The 22,622-nt window shown below is 38.9% G+C and overlaps 1 protein-coding gene across 7 annotated transcripts in view; it reads left to right on the top strand.

Moving 5' to 3' along the window:
- IQCH (IQ motif containing H) overlaps positions 1-22,622 on the top strand; it is a 215,198-nt gene that overhangs the window by 119,338 nt on the left and 73,238 nt on the right. For 6 of the 7 annotated variants that reach the window (XM_036843585.1, XM_036843584.1, XM_036843583.1 and 3 more), the window contains 2 exons: positions 11,788-11,871; positions 15,802-15,977. In XM_036843585.1, coding sequence (XP_036699480.1) covers positions 11,788-11,871; positions 15,802-15,977 — 260 coding nt within the window. Of the gene's footprint in view, positions 1-11,787; positions 11,872-15,801; positions 15,978-22,076; positions 22,350-22,622 lie in introns of all 7 variants that reach the window. The other variant, XM_036843582.1, reaches the window with a different exon arrangement.

Genomic DNA, 22,622 nt, shown 5'->3' with positions numbered 1-22,622 from the left:
TGTCATACAAAGACAGATGAAAATTGAAATAAAGTTAAGACAAAGTGAAAAAAAATTATGTAAATATAATTAAGATGATAGGTTAAATAAATAAAATATTAGTAGTAACAAAGTAATGCAAACTTTCTTAGATTTTAAAGTACTTACATCTAAGTACTTATAGAAAAGTTAAGAAAATACTTCAGTCACATAGAGCCTTTTAGGTTTGGTCTTTTTTAAGGCTCACAGAAGAAATTAGTTCCTCCTTAGTATGTAAGTGAGGTAAGACAGATCTGAATTTCATTCTAACTTAGGCTTTTGTTTTGGTGGGACTATTTTGCACACAAAATTAGTTCACACACAGAAATTGCACTTGTAATTGATTGCAACCAGAGAGGCTAATTGCAAACCCAATTAACTGACTTGAGTCCTTAGAATAAGGTGCAAAAGCCTTTTGCTTCTGCAACTAATTGTGGACCTGACCTGATATTGTGTGGGAAATTTTGTTTTGCATTCTCTGTTGTATTCAGAAATAGAAACAAGACCCCCACTTTTTAATGTTGACAAGCACAAAGGTATTATAGATCCAATTTCCACACACTTCTTCCCTCCTATACCCCCACTTCTGACTCTAAATCCCCAAGCAGTCAGCCCTGCAGGGAAGCCTGATAGAAACAGGCCTCCAAAGAGGTCAGATAATGAAAGTAACGGTTAGTGATATAAATTGGTTAATAAAATATAATTTTAAATGAAGCTGTCTTAAAATTCCAAAAGAGCTTGCTGAATATAAATTAAGTAGTAAAATAACCTGGACAGAAACTAGAATTAGAAAGCATTATTTTAAATCTGATAGTAAAACTAGTTTTCTTCTAGATTACTCATACTCAGTTTAAATAAATACATAATAAATCTGAAAGTCTTCCCTATTGCAGTCATTTTTGTTTGTTAACAACATAATAACCCATTTTAGGTAAGCAAGAAAAATTGCTAATCATGTATTTTCCAAGAGATAAGAACAAGCTCAGATATTTTTCTCAACTGAGTATTTAAAAAGCCCAAGTTCACATTTTCACAAGAGAATAATACTTGGGCTTTGATCAAATTGTATTTGTTTCTAAAAGTTACGCTTTAGGTTATGAAATGACTTGTGGACATTAAATTGCATTTAACTAGCATTAAACTGTCATCTGGTACCTATTCCACAGGCATAATTGTCAAACCATACCTTTAAAAAAAAAATGATTATGGCACACTTTTTTCTTATGTACCACTTCCCCTGGGAATACTTGAAGAAGATTTCAGCTAGCCATAACATGGCTACTTTGTCACCTGCACTGGAGACTTACCTACACAATTCATGAAAATAGAAGTGGATGAAAGTGAAGCAATTTTTTTCTCTAAATACATGGCCCCCCCCAAATCTATTCAATATAGTAATTTTGTTCCCAAAGTTGAGAGGGATTCACTAATCGAAATCAGTTGGTAGGAATGTAAGACTCAGGTACGCATTTAATACAAGTTGCAGCCTTGTCCTCTCTTTCTATTTCCGTAGGAAATTTGTGATCAAATCTGGTGTGGAATTGGCCCCAGAAATAATGACACCGTGCACTAGCCAATTGGGGCTGCACTAAGTTATTCGAACCCTAAAAATGAAAGCTTAGTAGCTGATAACTACATAATATATTACAGTTGTAGGCATTTGGTTATTTGTTTATGCAGTGTTGCACACACAGGAGTAACTGCATTATCCAAACCCACAATCACAGGAAACATGGCCTTTCAGCAATGTTTTTGACCACAAAATATTTATCATGTATTTAAAAATCTATGGCTTGGGGCTTCCCTGGTGGCACAGTGGTTGAGAATCTGCCTGCCAATGCAGGGGACACGGGTTCGAGCCCTGGTCTGGGAAGATCCCACATGCTGCGGAGCTACTGGGCCCGTGAGCCACAACTACTGAGCCTGAGCATCTGGAGCCTGTGCTCCACAACAAGAGAGGCCGCAATACTGAGAGGCCCACGCACCGCGATGAAGAGTGGCCCCCACTTGCCACAACTAGAGAAAGCCCTCGCACAGAAACAAAGACCCAACACAGCCATAAATAAATAAATAAATAAATAAATAAATAAATAAATAAATAAATAAATCTATGGCTTGATGATACGAACATGAAGACAATTATACATTGCAGAGTAACCACCTCTTTGAAAGGAGGAATTACGAAACATGATTGGCTGTTACATATTTTGAGAAGTATTCTCAGATGTAACAAAAAGTTTTAGCTATTTTTAACCGACAGGAGAGGTAGGATGTTGTTGATTAATTGTCCAAAGAAACAGATTGGCCTTGTAATTTTATAAGATGATAAAAAGAAAGTCATCCTTTCCAGGTTATATAGGCTGATCTCTTAATTGTATAATTGCATATTTTTATCATTTTTATTAATGAAATGTAATTATAACCAAAAAAAATCTACCATGGTTCATAGCAGGAATAGAATAGTAGGGTCTATTTTAAGCAAAATCTATCATACAAATTAAGAAAGAACTGCAACAAAGAATCCCAATTCCCCTAGAAAAATCAGAGGTCTAAATAAAACCTACAAACTAATTCTGCTTCCAGTTTCTTTGGCCAAGTTACTTCCTCCACTTTTAATTTAACCCCTGTGTTTCTCTATTTCAATGCATCATTTGCTACTACACTTAAACTCAGTGGCATTTTAAAATATATTGACATTAAATGAGATGTTCCGAGTATGGGGCTCTGGTGTCGTGAGCAGGTATATGGGGCTGCTGCCAGCCAATTAAACTCCCAGTGATGACTTTCCTCTCTCACTTCTCTTCCTCCTTTAAAATACAAATAGAGAATGTATTGAGGTGGAATTTCCTCTTTTCTCTATGTGATCTTTTATTTCATTGCCAACTGATTTAATAGCAAAAAGGAATGTATATAGTTCAGCCTCTTTTTTTTTCCAGCTGTGCATTATTTCAGCAAATCATCCTTGGGGTTAACACAGTTCGTGGTCTCCAAGATACTCCATTCCATAAAATTGTGGATCCTGTTATTACAAGGTTCATGAAAATGTTTTTCTGTTGCTCTGTATTGTCACAAAAGCCTAAAAGATAGAAAAACTAACTTTTATGCACAACTGCCGTACCCCAAATGCTCATGAGACAATTCCTTCGTAACCCCACTCCCTTTCACCAAAGGGTAAGAACTGTGCTCGCCTCCATTTGTGAACAGGGGCAGGGTGGAGGACCAGAGTCCAGAGGGTTCTATCTGGAATCATATTTTTACTGTCCCTCCAAGCACATTGACCCCTTTCTGCTTTCCCATTTTGAGTTGACAACTCAAAGACGTGATAGATTCTCTTGCTTCCACCTCAGGGCTGGGAAATCAGGACTTTCAGTCAAATCTTTGCAGTCTTCAACATGTATTTTGGCAAGTAGGATGGAATCCTCAGTTTAGTTATGATATTGCCACATTAGATCTCTGAAACAGATGTACTGCCAAGATCTCCCAGACAGCAGTTCCAGAAAATCCAGATCTTTGGGGATCAGGAACAAAGTACATTTAAAACTTTCAAATTTATTTATAGCTCAAATTAAAATGAAAACATACTTCTATTCATCCATGTTGCATTCATCCAAGTAATCCAAATCAACACTCATTCACTGGTTAGATCAGGGTTGGCCCCAAGACCCTGTAATATTAAATTACCCAGTTGAGCTTGAGCTATCTGATGTTGTACCATGAAATATGGAAACAGCACTGAACTGGGTGTCAAATGACACCAGTTCCTGGGCTTTTGATGAAATGATTAATATTAGGATATGATCCAAAAAAGTATTGCTTATACTAAGATAAAATATAATCTTTTTCATCTCCTTCATTCTCATAAAATATATTAAAATTTGTGTTCAGTGGTCCTCAAATTGTAACAACAATTGAAGACCCTAAAGAGCATTGGTTTACATGGGTTGTATCTGTCTATATTTACCACATTAGAAACTAAAACTGAGAAACTTTAAAAATATTGAATTTATTTTAAAATAACAATAGTAAGCACATTACCAATGTTAATCTAAAAAACATATTTTTATTTTTAAAAAACCATTTCTTTTCCAAAACAAAAAAAATTGGTGAGAAGATTGGCACTGGTTGACAAGTTTACAAATCTCTTAATAGAAGTTAGTTGGGTTCTCCTATCTATTTCTGCATCCAATCTGTTGCAATATGTTGTTTTGGTTGAAGCATATGAAGAAAACCTGGCCTCATACAGATAAGTATTTGGAAAAGGGAGGTATACTTTATATATTTTACAGCCTTTTCAGATAACTGTGTATATTCTTCTTTGATTTTATACCAAAACTCAACAAGGATAATTTTTAGGAGTTAGTTGCAATATGGAATCTGAAATCAATAAACTTTTTGTATTTTGTGGGAAGATAATACTGAAAAGGGGAAATGTCATCTTAGTATTATTCTGAAAAGAGTTTTGACCTTCCAGGCCCCCAGTCCCCCAGAGGATCCCCCAACCACTCTTTGAGAATCATTGGCTTTAGTTGCATGCAATGCTGTGCCAGTCGCAGACAAAAAGTTTGAACAAGAGAAAGTCTTCACTCTTCTGAAGGAAAGGCTTTCAGAACGACACAGAATCCATTTGGACAGTTTAGTTTGAGAATGTTTTCAAAACTCAACAAAGATTTGAGTAAGTCCTGTGTTTTCTATGTCCTCATCACAAATTTCTCTAATTTTTCTCAGAAGCCCCCAAAAAACAACTCTCAGTTTTATTTTCATCAAATTGGCACTGGATGGACTATATAAATAACCCAGATAGGCCTCTCTCTTGCTGTATCTTACTTCCTATTTCAGTATCTTGTGCTTTCACACTTGCACAAGTAATTAAAACCATAATGTCTAGATCACATTTCTCTAGATGACTGCAGTATGCTGATGTGCAATCGTTTGTGAAGTATGTTCACATGTTCCCTAAATTTTTACTATTAGAGTCCAAAGGTTAGATAATGGTTAACTTTTTATGAATTGGAGCAATTCAAGATTGTTTCTATAATAATGTCACTCTTGCTCAGCTTGCAACCAGTGTGCTTTCTTGAGTGGAAGAGAAAGGGATGGAGTTACAGCTACTGCTATTGTAACCCTGCGTACGCCCCTAGGAGTGTGTGATCAGTTTGAACATTAACCATCACACATTTCCAAATGGGGAAAAGGTTAAGAACCACTGCTCCAGTCCATCAGACTGAGGCATGGATGACTACCATCTCAGGCCAGGGTGATCGGATGAATGACAACTATGTGGTAACTGGAAATCTGTTATTAACCCCTTCTCTGCCTTAGGTACCATTGTAAGGAATAAGACTTGGAGACAAAATAAACTAGGAGTCAACCACAGAGTAACAAGCAGGGTTCAAGAACACTTGATTTTACTGCAACGGCAGGGGCCTGTCTCAGAAGCACCCACAGTCCCAAGGAGGCATGGTCACTGAGCATGGCCTTGCTCATGTTCTTAGGTTTCTGCAGTTGCTGTGAAGGAAAAGCCAATCCTAGCAGGACTAGTTTACTGGGTTGCAAAGAGGCAATTAGCATCATCTGATAAGAGTTTGTGTGGGAGTGGGGATAGGGATGGGAAAGGAGATGAAGGCAGAAATGAGGATGGAGAAATGGTAGCCAGTAACCATTAATGAGCATCCTTGGTTCAATAGAAGACCAAAAGTATGGTAGTTGGATAACTTCAGAGAGACAGCACCAGGTACCCTTCTTCAGTGTGAAGCAGAGGCAATAATATTTTTTAAATTTATTTATTTATTTATTTATTTTTGGCTGCGTTGGGTCTTCATTGCTGCGCACAGGCTTTTTCTAGTTGTGGCGAGCGGGGGCTACTCTTTGTTGCAGTGAGCGGGCTTCTCGTTGTGGTGGCTTCTCTTGTTGCGGAGCACGGGCTCTAGGCGCACAGGCTTCAGTAGTTGTGGCACGGGGGCTCAGTAGTTGCGGCTTGCAGGCTCTAGAGCGCAGGCTCAGTAGTTGTGGCGCACAGGCTTAGTTGCTCTGTGGCATGTGGGATCTTCCCTGACCAGGGCTGGAACCCGTGTCCCCTGCATTGGCAGCCAGATTCTTAACCAGTGTGCCACCATGGAAGTCCCAGGCAATAATATTTTGAGGAAAAATGGAACACTCTATCAAACTATGAATATTTTGCAGGTGATGAAGGTGGCATAAGGAAAGAAGCTGCGTTCCTCTCTATAGTGATAAGAGAAAGTGCCCCTTTATGCCAGTGCTGTTTTATTCTATGCTGATGAGGACCTAGAAAAAGCTACAAATCCCACTTACCATTCTTTGAATTCCCCAGAAGTTCTCCAGATCAGAGAACCCAATTTCATGAGTGTTGAAAGGAGAGGAGGGAACGATGTAAACACAAGAGAGAAAGGGCTAAGAATTTAAAAGACAGATAGATTCTTTGAGTAGGCTCTTCAGGAACATTTCATTGACTCATTTGACTGGCGATATCACAGCATTCCTGATCCAGTGGAGCTTACAGTCTGGCTACAGGAGCCAGAGTGATGCAGTAGGGAGGAGAAATGTACAACAAACAAGTAAACAAGCCAGCAAAGAAACCTGTAATGACAAAATGAGAAAAGTGTGGTGAAGAGAGGGTGCCAGAGAATGACAGTGAGGGGAGACTGAGAACCTTCTTAGAAAAGGGTGGTCAGGCACACCTGATGGTGGTTAGGGCCAATCAACTCCATAAGCTAGAAGAACAGTACTTTGATAGCTCAAATAATTTGTGCACGTAATAATAATAATTTCTCTACATTTCAGTGAGGTTCCTTTTGAGAATTTAAGTCACGCTCAGCTGAGGTTAGGAAAGAAATAGTAAAACAACAATATTTATTGAGTGCTTATTCTGGACTCTGATTATGGATCTCAGTCCCCCATCCCCCATCTTTCAATTACAGGTGAAAGAGGAGTAGAATGTCTGGGAGGTGGTACTTACTGGGAGTAAGGGAAGGTAGACAGTCATAATAGTTTTCTATTGCCCTCTGACCAGATACCACAAGCTTAGTGGCTTAAAACAATACACATTTGTTACCTTACAGCAATAATTTTGTAGTTCAGAAGTACGAAAGGGGCTAAAATCAAGGTGTGCGCAGGGCTGCATTCCTTCCTGGAGGCTCTAGGGGAGAATCTGTTTTCTCACTCTTTCCAGCTTCTAGAAGCCACCCACAAAGGAATGAACAGGGAAAGCCCGGGGCCCCCTTCCTCCATCTTTAAAGGCAGCAATGTGGCATCTCTGTGCCTGTCTTCTGTAGTCACATCTGCTGTAACTCTCTACTCTTCTGCCTCCCTCTCCCACTTTTAAGGACTTTTGTGAGGACACTGGGTCCAGCCCAATAATCCATGAGAACCTCCTTATTTTAAGGTCAGCTGATTAGCAACCTTAATTCCATCTGCAACTTTATTTCCCCTTTGCCATGTAACTTAGCATATTCACAGTTTCTGGGGATTAGAACGTGGACATCTTTGGATGGCCACTATTATGTCTGACACAACAGTTGAAAATGAAAGTGGGAAAAGAAATCAACTATATTCCAATAAAAATTAATTTAAAACAATAGAAGTGGGAAAAGAGGCAAAGGGCCTCTGTCCCTTCTGGAGTTCTCTGCTCACTCTTGGACAGTCGTCTTCTCTCTTGCTTGACGTAACCATATTTGTCACAAGAGCTAAAGATGTTGTAGTTGAACTACATAATAATTTGTAGGTTTATGTTATCTTGGGCAAGAAAGAAGGCACTTGCCCTGAATTTCCTTATCTATAATGGGACAAGGTTGAAGTAGATGGTTTCTCAAAACTCCTCTGGTGTTTTTAGTCTCACCTTTGATATATCCATGTCTTTGTAGATTATATTCCAAATTATATTCCAAAGTGTATTATATTCCACTGGGCATGTCTGCTGAACTCCCCAAGGCCACAACATCCTTCTTGACAGTTTCCTGGTTAAGTCACTGTTGTATTTAATATATGCTGCCAGCATCAATGAGATCTTTCACCCAGGAATCAACACATGTATTTTGTGGATGTACAAAACATAAGAATGAATCTGACTTTTAAAAAAATTGACTCCTAACTTCTGCTCTGCTGATAGTAATGTGCCTTGCATTGTATCTTGCTCATGTGGAATGATCTGTTGCTTGTGACAGAATTTGTTGTTGCTGTTCCAAGCTTTGGAAGTGCACATAGCTTGTGACATTAAAATATCTTCTGTTTACACAGCACCTTACAGTTTACAAAATGTTTTTCTATTTGTTGCTTCATATGATCCTCTATAACAATGTCCTGAGATTAACATACAGTTCTTTAAAATGGGTGTACTTGTAGGGTTAACTGAGTAACCAGTTTTATCATAATCCTGCATAATCATAATTGGGTCTTCGTTGCTGCGCGTGGGCTTTCTCTAGTTGCGGTGAGTGGGGGCTCCTCTTCATTGTGGTGCGCGGGCTTCATCGCGGTGGCTTCTCTTGTTGCGGAGCACGGGCTCTAGGCTCGCGGGCTTCAGTAGGTGTGGCATGTGGGCGCAGTAGTTGTGGCTCATGGGCTCTAGAGTGCAGGCTCAGTAGTTGTGGCACACGGGCTTAGTTGCTCCGCAGCATGTGGGATCTTCCTGGACCAGGGCTCAAACCCATGTCCCCTGCATTGGCAGGTGGATTTATATGCATCCTTGATCAGGGTAATAGAGGTACTAAGTAATTTGTTGGAAAACTGACCTCGAGTAATTGATTGAAACACGGACTTACTCACTCACATGCTGCATATGTGGCAACAGAGTGATCAGACATCCTTTATATTTTAAATTGGACATCATTTTAATGAGCCATCTCACACTGCCTTTTATCTTTACTTCTGAAAGGAAATGCGTTCATAGAATGCGTTCACAGAATGATTAATGCACTTTTCTTAATCATACTTTATTCTCTAGGCATTTTCCTGCCTTCTTAGAGTCTTGATATATAAGTTATTCACAATACATCTTCCTAAACACTTATCTGAGTATAGATAGAATTATACATAGGCGAAATCCCAAGAGTTACAATATTGCAACCACACATCAAGATGGCATTCTTTATAGCTATCTCTATTAACTTTCATATGTGGACGAGGTCCCAAAATTATTTTAGAAATTAATAATTTTTCAAAAATAATTCAAACAGCCCACGTATCCTTCTGCCTTTTTAGTTCTTAAGTTCATCTGCATAAAGCAAGAGGGAGACTTTTAGATGAATTGTAAACTCATTTAATTTCCAGACATTGTCTAGTGTTTAAACACTAACATCAAAGCAAAGAGCCAATTATCAGAGGTCATTTGATCTGAAGCCCTGTTGCCTGAATTGCTATAGTTTTCCTTATGCTGACAAGGAAATCTGTGTCACATCTCGAAGATGTAGTATTTAAAATCACTTTATCTATAGCAGTTTAACTTGAAACATGTGTTTGGGCTCACTAACCACAAGGAGGCATTGAAGCATCTATTCAAAATGTGAAAAGCAATTTTATTTTTTTTAAAGTTACACCTACAGTTGCTGAATTTCATATAAGCAGTTATACTGCTTGTGAGTATGCATGCCTTTTAAGTTCATGTTTTGGTCCACGTTCATTTTTTATTTTAACCCCTGCAATAGCAGAAAGTGTTGCCGCTGCTGTTGCCATTGTGGAAGATTTGGGGACAGTAGTAAATCCATGTGTGTTTTCCTTCTGCTGTTCCAATGGACATGAAGGAAAACGGTGGAGCTTTCATTAGTACTGACAAGGTAACTGCATTAACCTTTATTGTCCTTTAAGGTTAAAAGATCTTTTGACTGTGTGAACAGAAGCATATTTCTTTAGTATTTAGAATTACTTAAATACATATTCGCAACAGCAAGAGTTTTATCTGAAATCTGTGTGTCAGTTGAGAGTGATTCCAGGACACATCTTCAAAATGCCACATAAGAAGCATAGGACAACCCTCAGAATGGGAGAAAATATTCGCAAACGAAGCAACTGACAAAGGATTAATCCCAATATACAAGCAGCTCATGTAGCTCAATATCAGAAAAATAAACAACCCAATCCAAAAATGGGCAGAAGACCTAAACAGACATTTCTTGAAAGAACATATACAGATTGCCAACAAACACATGAAAGGATGCGCAATATCACTAATCATTAGAAAAATGCAAATCAAAACTACAATGGGGCTTCCCTGGTGGCGCAGTGGTTGAGAATCTGCCTGCTAATGCAGGAGACACGGGTTCGAGCCCTGGTCTGGGAAGATCCCACATGCCGTGGAGCAACTGGGCCCGTGAGCCACAACTACTGAGCCTGCGCGTCTGGAGCCTGTGCTCCGCAACAACAGAGGCCGCGATAGTGAGAGGCCCGCGCACTGCGATGAAGAGTGGCCCCCCGCTTGCCACAACTGGAGAAAGCCCTCGTGCAGAAACGAAGACCCAACACAGCCATAAATAAATAAATAAATTTATAAAAAAAAAAAAAAAAAAAAAACTACAATGAGGTATCACCTCACACCAGTCAGAATGGCCATCATCAAAAAATCTATAAACAATAAATGCTGGAGAGGGTGTGGAGAAAAGGGAACCCTCCTGCACATTCTTGGTGGGAATGTAAATTGATACAGCCACTATGGAGAACAGTATGGAGGTTCCTTAAAAAACTAAAAATAGAACTACCATATGATCCAGCAATCCCACTACTGGGCATATACCCTGAGAAAACCATAATTCAAAAGGAGTCATGTACCACAGTGTTCATTGCAGCACTATTTACAATAGCCAGGACATGGAAGCAACCTAAGTGTCCATCGACAGATGAATGGATAAAGAAGATGTGGCACATATATACAATGGAATATTACTCAGCCATAAAAAGAAACAAAATTGAGTTATTTGTAGTGAGGTGGATGAACCTAGAGTCTGGCATACAGAGTGAAGTAAGTCAGAAAGAGAAAAACAAATACTGTATGCTAACACATATATATGGAATCTAAAAAAAAAAAAAGGTTCTGAAGAACCTAGGGGCAGGACAGGAATAAAGACGCAGACGTAGAGAATGGACTTGAGGACACAGGGAGGGGGAAGGGTAAGCTGGGACGAAGTGAGAGAGTGGCATGGACATATATACACTACCAAATGTAAAACAGATAGCTAGTGGGAAGCAGCCACATAGCACAGGGAGACCAGCTCTGCTTTGTGACCACCTAGAGGGGTGGGATAGGGAGGGTGGGAGGGAGATGCAAGAGGGAGGGGATATGGGGATATATGTATACGTATAGCTGATTCACTTGGTTATATAGCAGCAACTAACACCACAATGTAAAGCAATTATACTCCAATAAAGATGTTAAAAAAATAAAAAAATAAAAAATAAAAGGCAAAAAAAAAAGCCAATATAGTTTTTAAACCTGAGCATAACTTTCTTACGTGCTCTTTTGAACATTCATGTTAAAATTTCTGAAACTTTTCCCGTGTTTCTATAATCCTGATTCCCAGAAGCTTTGCTGATATTGAAAACTATGAACCTCTCTGTTGCAGAATATGCTGCTCAGCATATCTTCCAGAATTAATGCTTAATCCCCTGAAAAGCAAGGACCTCATTCTTAGGAGTTGGATTGTTTCTGCGAGATGCTTCGGAGACAATTCTTTCCTGGAAATGTGGACCATGACACTATGAAATCCTAGTGTGCCATTTTGCCATGTTGACTTGCTCTTTCTGGGTTTTGACATCTGGTTTGCCTTTTAGGATATTCCCAGCCTGTGCGACAAAATATTGACGACTTCAACACGCAGCAGAACATGCAGCTGGGGAGGCTGTGTGACATCTTAGGTACAGTAAATACTTTTACACAAATGGCTCTTCGGAATGTTTATCAGTGGATGTTGATTAAATGTTCATTTTTTGCTTTTCTGTCTGTACAAGGAAAAGGCTTGGACTTCTAATCTTCTTGCAGGGCAACTGAATGTTTTGTTTCAAAGAACAGATTTATAGTGAAGTCAATTGAATAAACAAATGACATTTTAACCAATTTACTTGGGTAGTTTTCTAATTCTCTTTGCTGCAGGTTTGAATAAGGATTTATCTCCTATAGCCCCAACTCTTCTTCATTTACTGAATCTGGCAGTGAATGAAGTCAACATTATATATTTGTGTCAATATTGTCTATTATATTATCTGAGGAATGAGTGGAAGGTATCAGAAATGAAAAGCATTGTGTTTTCATTATAAGAATAAGAGGGAAATGAAGGTAGATTTTTAAAAGAAGGTTTTATTTAAATATATATAATCTAGTTATGAGAAAATAGGAAGTGCCTAGTGGAAGGAATTATTAGAAATTCAGACCTTGAGTGATAGACACATCTTTGTAAAAGTCAAGTTCTAATACTGGTTTGGTCAGTTCTAAATCAGACACCAACCAGGGGCCAGGAAGGAAGGATACAAGAACTCTAGGCTTTGGTTGACACTGTTTGAGGTGAGATTTAAAGAATAAATGTTTCAACGCCTAAGTAATAATATTGAATCAGTGTGGGAAGTCCCGGCCAGAAATTCAGGGTTAAACGAAAACTAGCATTTTTTAGTTACCAAATAAGAACTTCTTTGTTTTGTTAAAATATAATTGCTTTGGCCCTTATTTAAGCAAAACAAGGAAGAATTTTAAATGATCAATGATTAATTTAGCTGGCTCCCTGGAATGACATACTTTACGTGATTCATATATATTTCAGCATCATTATTATTTTATAAATGCCATTTGGTAACAAAAATACATCAGTACTAGAAATTTACAGTGTCCTAAAATAATAATAGGGTAATTGCTTTAATCTATTATCTAGGCACTAATGTTGTTTTTCGACCTTACCAAAAAAAAAATTTAATGACTTAAGATTGATTTGTTAGTGCTGAGCTATTTCAACTAAAAACCTGACTGGGTGGAAACCAATGAAGTGCAGCAGAGGGCAGACTTTGCTCTAATTTATTTGATTAATTTTTTTCTTTAGCTTTTTATATACCTTTCTATATATATAGTCCAAACCATCACCAAAGAATTTCCTTACAAAGGATTCTTATTAATAATGAGAAGACTTAAGAGTATTAGGCTTCTATTTTAAATAATTCAATAATTCAGTCTATGTCTATCTGCAATGGAAAATTTTGCTAAGATGAACATTTCTGAGAGATTATGAACCAAATGCCTTTTCTTGGTAACTATCTTCATGATAACAATGCAATCCTAAAACCTCTTCAAGAGAAGTAATAAAAGTGTAGAAGTAAGTGAGAAAATAGAAAAAGTACTTGCTTGTGAAGTAAAAATATGAAGAAACTAGGAAAATCAGTGATAATTTTATGGAAGAATAAATGATTATCTTTCTTTAAATTCTGTTAATTCCTAGTAAAGGGTGTTGATTTTTCTGCTTATTCAGGGGAAACAGAGGTAATCTGACCACATTAAGACTTGTTGTTTGGATATTGGCTGTGAAGTCAGGGTATCAGGTGGAGAGACCTCAACAGCTTGTATCTTCAATTCCTAGATGAGTTAAGCAAGAGGGTGACTGATATTGACTACTGACTAACAGTCAAAACAATATTCATCTTCTTCTTAATTCCTTTCCAAAATCACCTGTCAATTAATTTTGAACATTTGTTGATTCACAATCAAACCACCCTAATACTGGATATTACTGTTAGTGATTATAGTATTCCTTTGCCAGAAATGAACGGGAAAGGTAAAATTAGCAACATGATTTGTTATCATTTATAACCCAGAAATTTCTTCCCAAGAAAAATATAGTTTTCTTCTGCTATGGAGACTTTATTAAGTTATTTTTGTTGTTTGCTTTTTGTGTCCTTTTTTTATACTTAAAAAAAAATACTAGTTTGGTTTTAAAGACCACTAGTTTAGTAAGACACTAGTCTCTTCTTGAAAACACAAGATTTCAGACAACTAATTTGATCATTCAGCAGTTGGATACAAGTTATTTAACTACTCTCTGCTCAGTTAATTTATTTTGAGGTTCATGTGACAATGTGGTTTCAACATTAAATAGGAGCCACTTAAATATTTACATTTATGGAGCACCTACTCTGGGCCCAGCTCTGGGCCAGTTCAGAAGACATTGCTTCTAGCCACAAGATGCTCTTCTCCAGAACAGATTTCTCCTGCATGCCTTGGATCTCACTAATTGTGTAAGACTTTCCAGTTCCCGAACCTCTCCATTCTCCCAGATCCCTTTGGTCAGCTCACAAGTATTTATTGAGTGGCTCCTGCATACTCGACATTGTACCAGGGCATGGGGGATTATATGAAAAGTATACACCTTGCCTTTAAAGAGTTTGGACAGACAAGATTGAAAGATTTGGAACAACAGGATGGAACAGCAGGGGACACTACTTCATCGTGTAAAATCTTGAGGCACTAGTTAAAAGGAGCACAAGTGTGGAGGGCGGGGTGTGGAACCACTGTTAGCTGGCCTAGTCAGGGTGGGCTGTGGAGCAGATTGGTGCATCTGTACTGTCTGCTGAGCACCTACTATGTGCCAGATACTGCACCAGGTGCTTTATATATATTCTTTCATTTCATACTCTCCAAAACTCTGTGCCCCAGGTGACTTTATTCCCCATTTTACAGATGAAGAAAGCAATGCTTAGAAAGGTTAAATAATATGCCCAGGCTCCTAGACAGCTGAGCAAGCATTTAATCAGCCTATGCTCTGTATACTCTACCAAACTGAACAGAGGAGTCTTAGAATCTCTTCTCAGCCCTACTTGACCAAGGAAACATTTTACAGTGCTCCCTCCTCCAACCTTCCCTGGGCACCTGGTCTGCATGTGTCTTGTGTCCACCACCCTCCACCATGTTTTACAGCTGCTTATACATGTGAAATGGTTGTTCCTCACAGGCAGCTTCTCAGTTGCTTTGATTCTGGTATCTCCTTTCATGTCTAGCCAAGTGCTTTGTCCCTGCTGATCAGTCAGTTATTTTACAAATGAATGGGTGACTCCACTGGCTGCTGATTTCCTGTATATACTCCTTAAAATATTTTGCAGCCTGGAGTGGGTAATCTCTTCTCACTATTCCATTCGGATGGGATATTTAATTAGGATTTCTTTCTATGCACATAATAAGAAGCACATCTTAAGAAGGAGAACAGTTAAATTAAGATAGTGTTTCCTTTAAACCAAGAATCACTAGATGTCCTATTTAAGTAATATACTCCTCTTTGGGAATGGAGAAAGGAAAAGGTTGCTTTCCTGAAATAATCATTGCTATGGTCATAATCAGACCATTTATTTGGACAGAACAGTCCCTGAATTGGCCTTGCCAAGTCCAGGCAGCATAAGAAATTGCAATTTCATCAGCTTTCGAAAGTTAACAGTTCTGTTTTATAATTTACTAAAGTTAATGGGATAAATTTTTAAATCAGTATGCAAATCCCATTGATATTAATAGGAGTTCTGGGGCTAAATCCCTACATATTATTTGAAAGTACACTTCCATGGTACCTCACAGCCCTCCTTCTGAAGGAATCATTGTGTCCATTTTTTTGGTGGTGGTGTTATTTATCTTTTCTTTAGAGAAATGCTAAAGTACAAAAATACCACTTAAATTGCTAAGATCTGTACAAAACCAATCTAAATTAACTTGAATGTGGCTTTTGGGTACGCTTTTTATTTTAAACTGTGCAACATCAACCTAATGCCAGAGTTCGTAATGTCTTTTACCTTTATACCAGTAATTAACATTGTGCCTGTTATTTTTAGATGCCAACGTGAGCGTCATCTACATCTGCTCCCATCGAATGAATGACGAGTTGCTGCTGTATTACAATAAAATCCTGAGTCTACAGGCAGCTGTCAAATCAGGGAAACTTGAGGACAGAAGTGACCTGCAGGACAGGTTCAAAATTATCACCCCTGAAGCTATAAACATCTTCACTGTGAGTTTGTCTTCTAATTACTACGGCTTCAGGGATGCAGTAAAATTAAATTGGAAATTTTATAACTTGTAACGCTCTGGTACACATCAGTGAAATATTATTGCAAGTTTAACAGCTTTACTGATTAGACTACAGATCGGACGATAGGAAATAAATATCCCAGTTTAACTTGCAGACTTAGCTGAGCTACTGCTGCCCAGTTTCTCTGTAGCTGAAGCCTAATTGTAGTTATTGGGTTGTACCATCAAGTAGGTGAATTTATAACATCTACGGTTGCTTTTTCTTAATTTTGTGTGGAGAACACCGAGGCAGAGAAAGGCTGGGCCTGCCTGTGGTCACAAAGCTAGTTAGGGACAGAATCTAGACCAGGGCCCCTGTTTTCTGATTTCCACACTGGTATTCCTTGTTATTCCATGGGGATTTTTTCCCTCAGGGGAATTTGGTCTTATTTACCATATCACATGGTTCATAATGAACAAGGTTCAGATTTTTTTTTAACTTTTCAGAACTGATTTTTAATGAATGGAATGAATTCTGAGTTGAATCTCATCCCTAGAGAAGAACTTCTGGGAAATTCATAGAACCATGGGGCACGTTCTAGAATAAGGTAGTGCAAGAGATGGCTTGAAATGAATTTCTCTATATTTTAACAAGAATTTAAACTTTCCATGGTAAACAATCAACATTTTCATACCTAATGGAGGACTTCCCTGGTGGTGCAGTGGTTAAGAATCCACCTGCCAATGCAGAGGGCACGGGTTCAATCCCTGGTCTGGGAAGATCCCACATGCCGCGGAGCAAGTAAGCCCATGCACCACAACTACTGAGCCTGCACTCTAGAGCCCGCAAGCCACAACTACTGAGCCCACGTGCCACAACTACTGAAGCCCATGTGCCTAGAGCCCGTGCTCCACAACAAGAGAAGCCACCACAATGAGAAGCCCGCGCACCGCAACGAAGAGTAGCCCCTGCTTGATGCAGCTAGAGAAAGCCTGCATGCAACAATGAAGACCCGAAGCAGCCAAAAATAAATAAATAAATAAATAAATAAATAAATAAATAAATAACCTAATGGACTATGCACTTTTGAGGAGACTTTTTAATATAATCTAAAGGTTTGACTTTGCCGGTGAAGATAGCTCTCTTCATTCATAAGTGGGATGCACCAAAGTCAACTCTCTATCTATTGTCAAAGAAACTGATTGCATGGTTCATGTAGGAAGTATCTATGTGTTGAGTTACTACCCATTAACACTTCAGATGCACCATGATTTGACCAAAGGAAAAAAAATCCTGCCAGGGCTGGGGAGGGATGCTACAGCATTTCTACTTTGCTGGTACACTCAGTGAATTTTGCTCTCTTCTACCAAAATGAAGATTTTATTTTTTCATAACTAGGTACCTCGATGTTCCCATAAAATCTCTCCGCCTAGTTCTGTTTCACTGGCACCACTTGGCTATGGAAGAGGAAACAAGTGCCGGATCAGGGCAAGCAAAAGAAAAGACAGGAGACAGGGCTTCCCTAGTGTCACAGTGGTTAAGAATCCACCTGCCAATGCAGGGGACATGGGTTCGAGCCCTGGTCCAGGAAGATCCACATGCCATGGAGCAACTAAGCCCTGCGCCACAACTACTGAGCCTGCACTCTAGAGCCTGAGAGCCACAACTACTGAAGCCCACGTGCCACTACTACTGAAGCCCGCGCGCCTAGAGCCCATGCTCCGCAACAAGAGAAGCCATCGCAATGAGAAGCCCGCGCACCACAACGAAGAGTAGCCCCCGCTAGATGCAACTAGAGAAAGACCGCACGCAGCTACGAAGACCCAACATAGCCATAAATTACTTAATTAATTAAATCTTAAAAAAAAAAAGAAAGGAGACAAATCATCACCACTTACTTATAATCTTAGAAACTCCCCAATATCCTCCACCAATGCAAGGCTTGCTTTGGTGCTTCCTAGCTATTCCCTGGCCTCAGTGTCAGAGTTACTGTGGATATTGGGAAGCAAGGAACTATCATTAGCGTGTGGTTAATTTCCTGATTTTCTCCAGCCAGAAACTGGAGCTAATGCCTGGTAGCTGCTAATAAGCAGTTTCTGCATATCTGAAATGCCAATATACATTGAAGAGGCATGGAATGGGGAAGGGGCACTAGATTTGGGAAAAGGAAAGTGAGTAAACAGCCAACATTTATCAAATGCTTAGCATACATTTTCTCATTTGATACTTAGAACACAGCAGCAAGACGGAAATTATCAATTTCCTTCTCTGGCTAAGGAAACCAAGACTCATCTTCTAATCCCAAGTTACTAGTGGGGCCAGAGTATGAACCCAAATCTGTCTGACCCCAGAACCCTATCCTGATTTGGAATGACAGCCTTGCTCCTGATGACCTTGTGGCCTTGGGCAAGCCCCTTTACCTCTCTGGTCCTCTGTTATTCATCTGTAAAATGAGGTGATGGATTAGATCATTTCAAAGTCCTTTCCAGCTCTGCAGTCCTATTACCTGAGAAATGAATCCTCACTGTCCACTCTTCACCTTCTAAGAGGAGATAGGCAGTTGGTACTAACAGATGCACCGGGTTACATTCATAGTGTAGGTTTGCATCTCTGTGAATAGAAACAATTAGGAAATATTTTTAAGTACTTAATACTTCTCATAGTTTAAGTTTAAATTATTTGAGTAATTAATCACTCATAGGCAATCACCTCTCTAAAATACAAAAATTAAACTCTTCCTTTCAAATCATTTCCTGCTCGTGTTTAGTTATGGCTTTATTTCTTTTTAATGGGTTTGAGAGATTGCATCAGTGCTGACTTTCATTCAGATGCATGGCTTTGAGGAGATTTTTTTTAAAGTGTGCCAAAAATCTGTTTGTACATCTCTCCAAGTTACTCTACAATGTTTGAATTTGTAATGGTGAAAATGCTGTTATAAAGTCATCATGTCTATTTTTGAAAATTTTAATGTTTATGAAGACATCCTAAGCAACTACCTTTTGTCTCAGGTGAAAAAAAAATTAGTGGTGATAAATTAAATGTAGCTATAATGTTATGGAATTAGGAACATTTTAGATTTTTGTCATCTGTGTTAATCCACAGCCTGGATCTGATGATACTGATTTTCTCTAAATGGTCACACAAGACCTGCGGTCAGTAATGTGTCCTCTGCCATCACTTACATTCAAATCTTTATTAAACACACGTTGAACACAATACTGTGGTACCATCTTGCCTGAAGAATAAGGCATGCCCAGAGATGACATAATAGAATTGGGTAGAATACTTGCCAAGAGAGATAAACAACCCTAGAGCAGACAGAAATCCATTCTGGCCGGAAATGTGCAACTTTAACGTTAGGTTCTATTGCTGCATCTACCAGCCCCTCATCACACTTCATAAAACTACCAGACCTCACTACTCAATCTGCAAAATGGGAGAAATCATGGCAGCTATGGCATGAGAACTGTGCTAATACTAAATTTGAATCCTGCCTCTGCTATTTACCAGCTGTGTGACTATGGGCAAATCACCTGAGTCTCAGTTTCCTCGTCTCCAAAACAGGGACTGTTAATTGGTACAGTGTTGTATGGATCAAATGAAAGAGTACTTAACATGAGAGGACTGCCCCCTTTGAAACATTCTTCTAGGTACCCTGAAAAGCCTACCACATACTTTGTGACTCAAGTCACCAGTTCTACAAGACACTTCATTTTTGCACATTTCCTCATTGGAATAATTTGTAGGGAAAGGAAAGGAGTGAAATAAACAAGGAGGATAAACAGTGATCAATTAGATGGGAAACACAAACTGACGAGTTGCTGTCACCAGCCATTGTCTAATGGAACACCGGATTTCCTAGAGCTGCATTCTCAGAAGCAGGTTTTTGAAAATGGATTTAAATTATGTAGAAAAGGCATACTACATAGACCTAAAGAGCTTAGAATATAACACTTGCTCTGAAGGAAGGGTTCAACAGGGTAAATCATAAAATCCTCTTCTCAGAGGAGGTTTTTATTTTGTCTTTTGGTGGGGGGGAGGCAGAATATACATAACATAAAATTTACCATTTAAATCATTTTAAGTGTAGAGTTCAATGAAATTAAGTACATTCACATTGTTGTGCAATCATCATATCATCCATTTTCAAAACTTTTTCAACATCCCAAGCAGAAACTCTGTACTCATTAAACAGTATGTCCAGAAGAGCTTTGGTTTTAAAGGGAACGTTGTATCACAGCTGGAAGGACCCTGGAGATTTCTAGTTCAACCCCTCATTTGAATGTGGGGAACCAAGGCTCAGAAAGATAGAGTTTTCTAAATCAGCTTGCAAGTTACAAATTCAGACAGGACTAAAATCCAGGGGCTCTCCTCAGTTGCTTTCTCTTATACTCAGCAGTCATACCCTCCAACAGTCTGCAAACTGGTGCAGCAGAAACTCCCCAAAATAGTGGCTCGGAATTTCTCCACACTTCAATGCCATGTTGAGTAGATAATTTTGACTAGAACCAGGAGAGAAGGTGCTAGTCTACAAAATCCCTTGAACTCCATTAAGACTCTCACGTCTTGCATTATATTATTTGCATGACATTTTAATGACTTTATTTTTAAAAAGTTTTCTCCATAATAATATTGATAATTACTACCATTGATCGAATATCCACTCAATGCCATGCATTATAATAGGTGTTAAACATTTATGATCTTATTTTATCCTTAGAGGAACCCATCAAATGGGTATTTTTATTCCCTGTCAGAAGATGGAGAAACTTAGTCTCAAGGAGTCTAAGTCATTTGCCCAAGTTCAGGTTGTTTATAACGGATAGAGCTGGATTCAAAGACAGAACCATTTGACTCCTAAGCCCCGGCACTTTCTCATGTGCCATGATGCCCTCTTCTCTAGAGGAAATGAGCACAATCTTGGATTCCCATATTCCAGCCTAGGCTATGGCCATCCTCACCTGCTAAAATCCTACCCATCCTTCAAAACTTACCTCAACCCCGACCTCTTTCATAACAATAATACAAGCTCACATTCATTAAGTGCTTATATCCAAGGTGCTATTATAAGTGCTTTACATGCATTATCTCATCTAATACTCATAGCATCCTTATGAGATGGGTACTACTGTTATATGCATTTTACAGATGAAGAAACTGAGGCCCAAGAAGAATGAGTAATTTGCCTTTTCAGCTTTCCCCACTAGCATGTGGCCTCTGCCTCCCTCCTCCCTGCCTCCAAGGCCCTCTGTAGCTCTTTATGGCCCTTCTCTGCCTTGTATTAGTTATGCATTAATGGTACTCATCTGTGTCCCTACTCCTTGAGCGCAGAGACATGCTTGTATTAGTTTTGGTGTGTGTTGACCATCTGGCTCCATCCTCTGCCCCTTATTAGACATGCTGGAATTATTTATTTAATTGAATGAGACAGTCACATGTATTGCTGAGCTGCGTCTAAGTAGTCAAAAATAAAAAGTTTTCCATTGGAAAAGAAATTTGAGTCTTGCTGAAATTCTCAAATATTTTCCATTCGTGAATCCTTTCTGGAGTGTTGGCTAAGAACCATGATAATCATCATAACAATACATAGTCTCTGAAATGGAATTTGTGGTAGAACTTTGGGAAGAGAGTATCAAGTCAAGTGCCTTTTTCCTACTGAATCATTTAAAGGGTTGCCAGAATAGGAGTCCTGCACAGTGAAGAATACTATGGGGTTTTTTCCTTCATTTTTTTGTATTGATTTTCCAGACGCTTTAGTGTTAAACCATGCCAGAAGTGTTGCAGAGATGAATCACTATTATCCAAAGGCCACCAGCCTCTTTTCCTTCTGACAGAAGGATAATTCCACGTGGATCAAATAAATACAGATGCATAGTAATTAGTTCTATTCCCAGTGAGCCTATTTCCAACACACTAAAGATGTGAGCGATTATGGAACCTCACCCCAACAGCTTTTATCAATTTAAACTGCTGAACAACGGGATAGTTCATAACCCAGCCTGTTATTAATAATGCATTTATTGTGTGTAACATTATAAATTAGGTGTGTAGACCAGAAAAAGAATACCTTTTAACAGGAATAATATGATCTCCCCCCAGAAGCAGCATATGTGCCTGGCCACTCACCTGATGTACAGTCCCAAGGCAATCAAAAGAATAAAAAATCTCATCCAAGGAAAAGAAGCCTACATTGTCAGCGGGCTCCTCCACAGAGATGATTTAGCTGTGGCGGATATGTTAGACATACCCATCCTGGGCCCAGAGCCTGAACTAGCTCATTTCTATAGTACCAAGTCTGGAAATAAACGGGTGTTTGAAAGTGCCAATGTGCCAGTCCCTCCTGGAATATATGACGTCTATAGTCACCAGCAGGTATGCAGGGTGGACAGGTGAGGCTCTGTTTAAATATTTCACATTCTCTTGACCTTGTGGGAACTTTAGGTCTTCTGGTGTCAGCCCTACCCAATGAAGAATATTGTGGAATACCTGTTGAGTTGATGGGATCTACTTTAGGCCTTCATGTTTCAAAGTGGCTTCCTAGGGGCCTTACAGAAATTGTTGTAATTCCCAAAGTATTTATTCATTTGGATTAAGGAACTGAAGGCCCTATTCATATATTAATCTGCTATCAATATTTATTGCCTT

The sequence above is a fragment of the Balaenoptera musculus genome, chromosome 2 (genome assembly GCF_009873245.2).
Source record: "Balaenoptera musculus isolate JJ_BM4_2016_0621 chromosome 2, mBalMus1.pri.v3, whole genome shotgun sequence".
NCBI classification, from domain to species: Eukaryota; Metazoa; Chordata; class Mammalia; order Artiodactyla; family Balaenopteridae; genus Balaenoptera; species Balaenoptera musculus.
The sequence above is the reverse complement of the archived record's forward strand: the minus strand, read 5'-3'. Positions and strand labels throughout refer to the sequence as shown.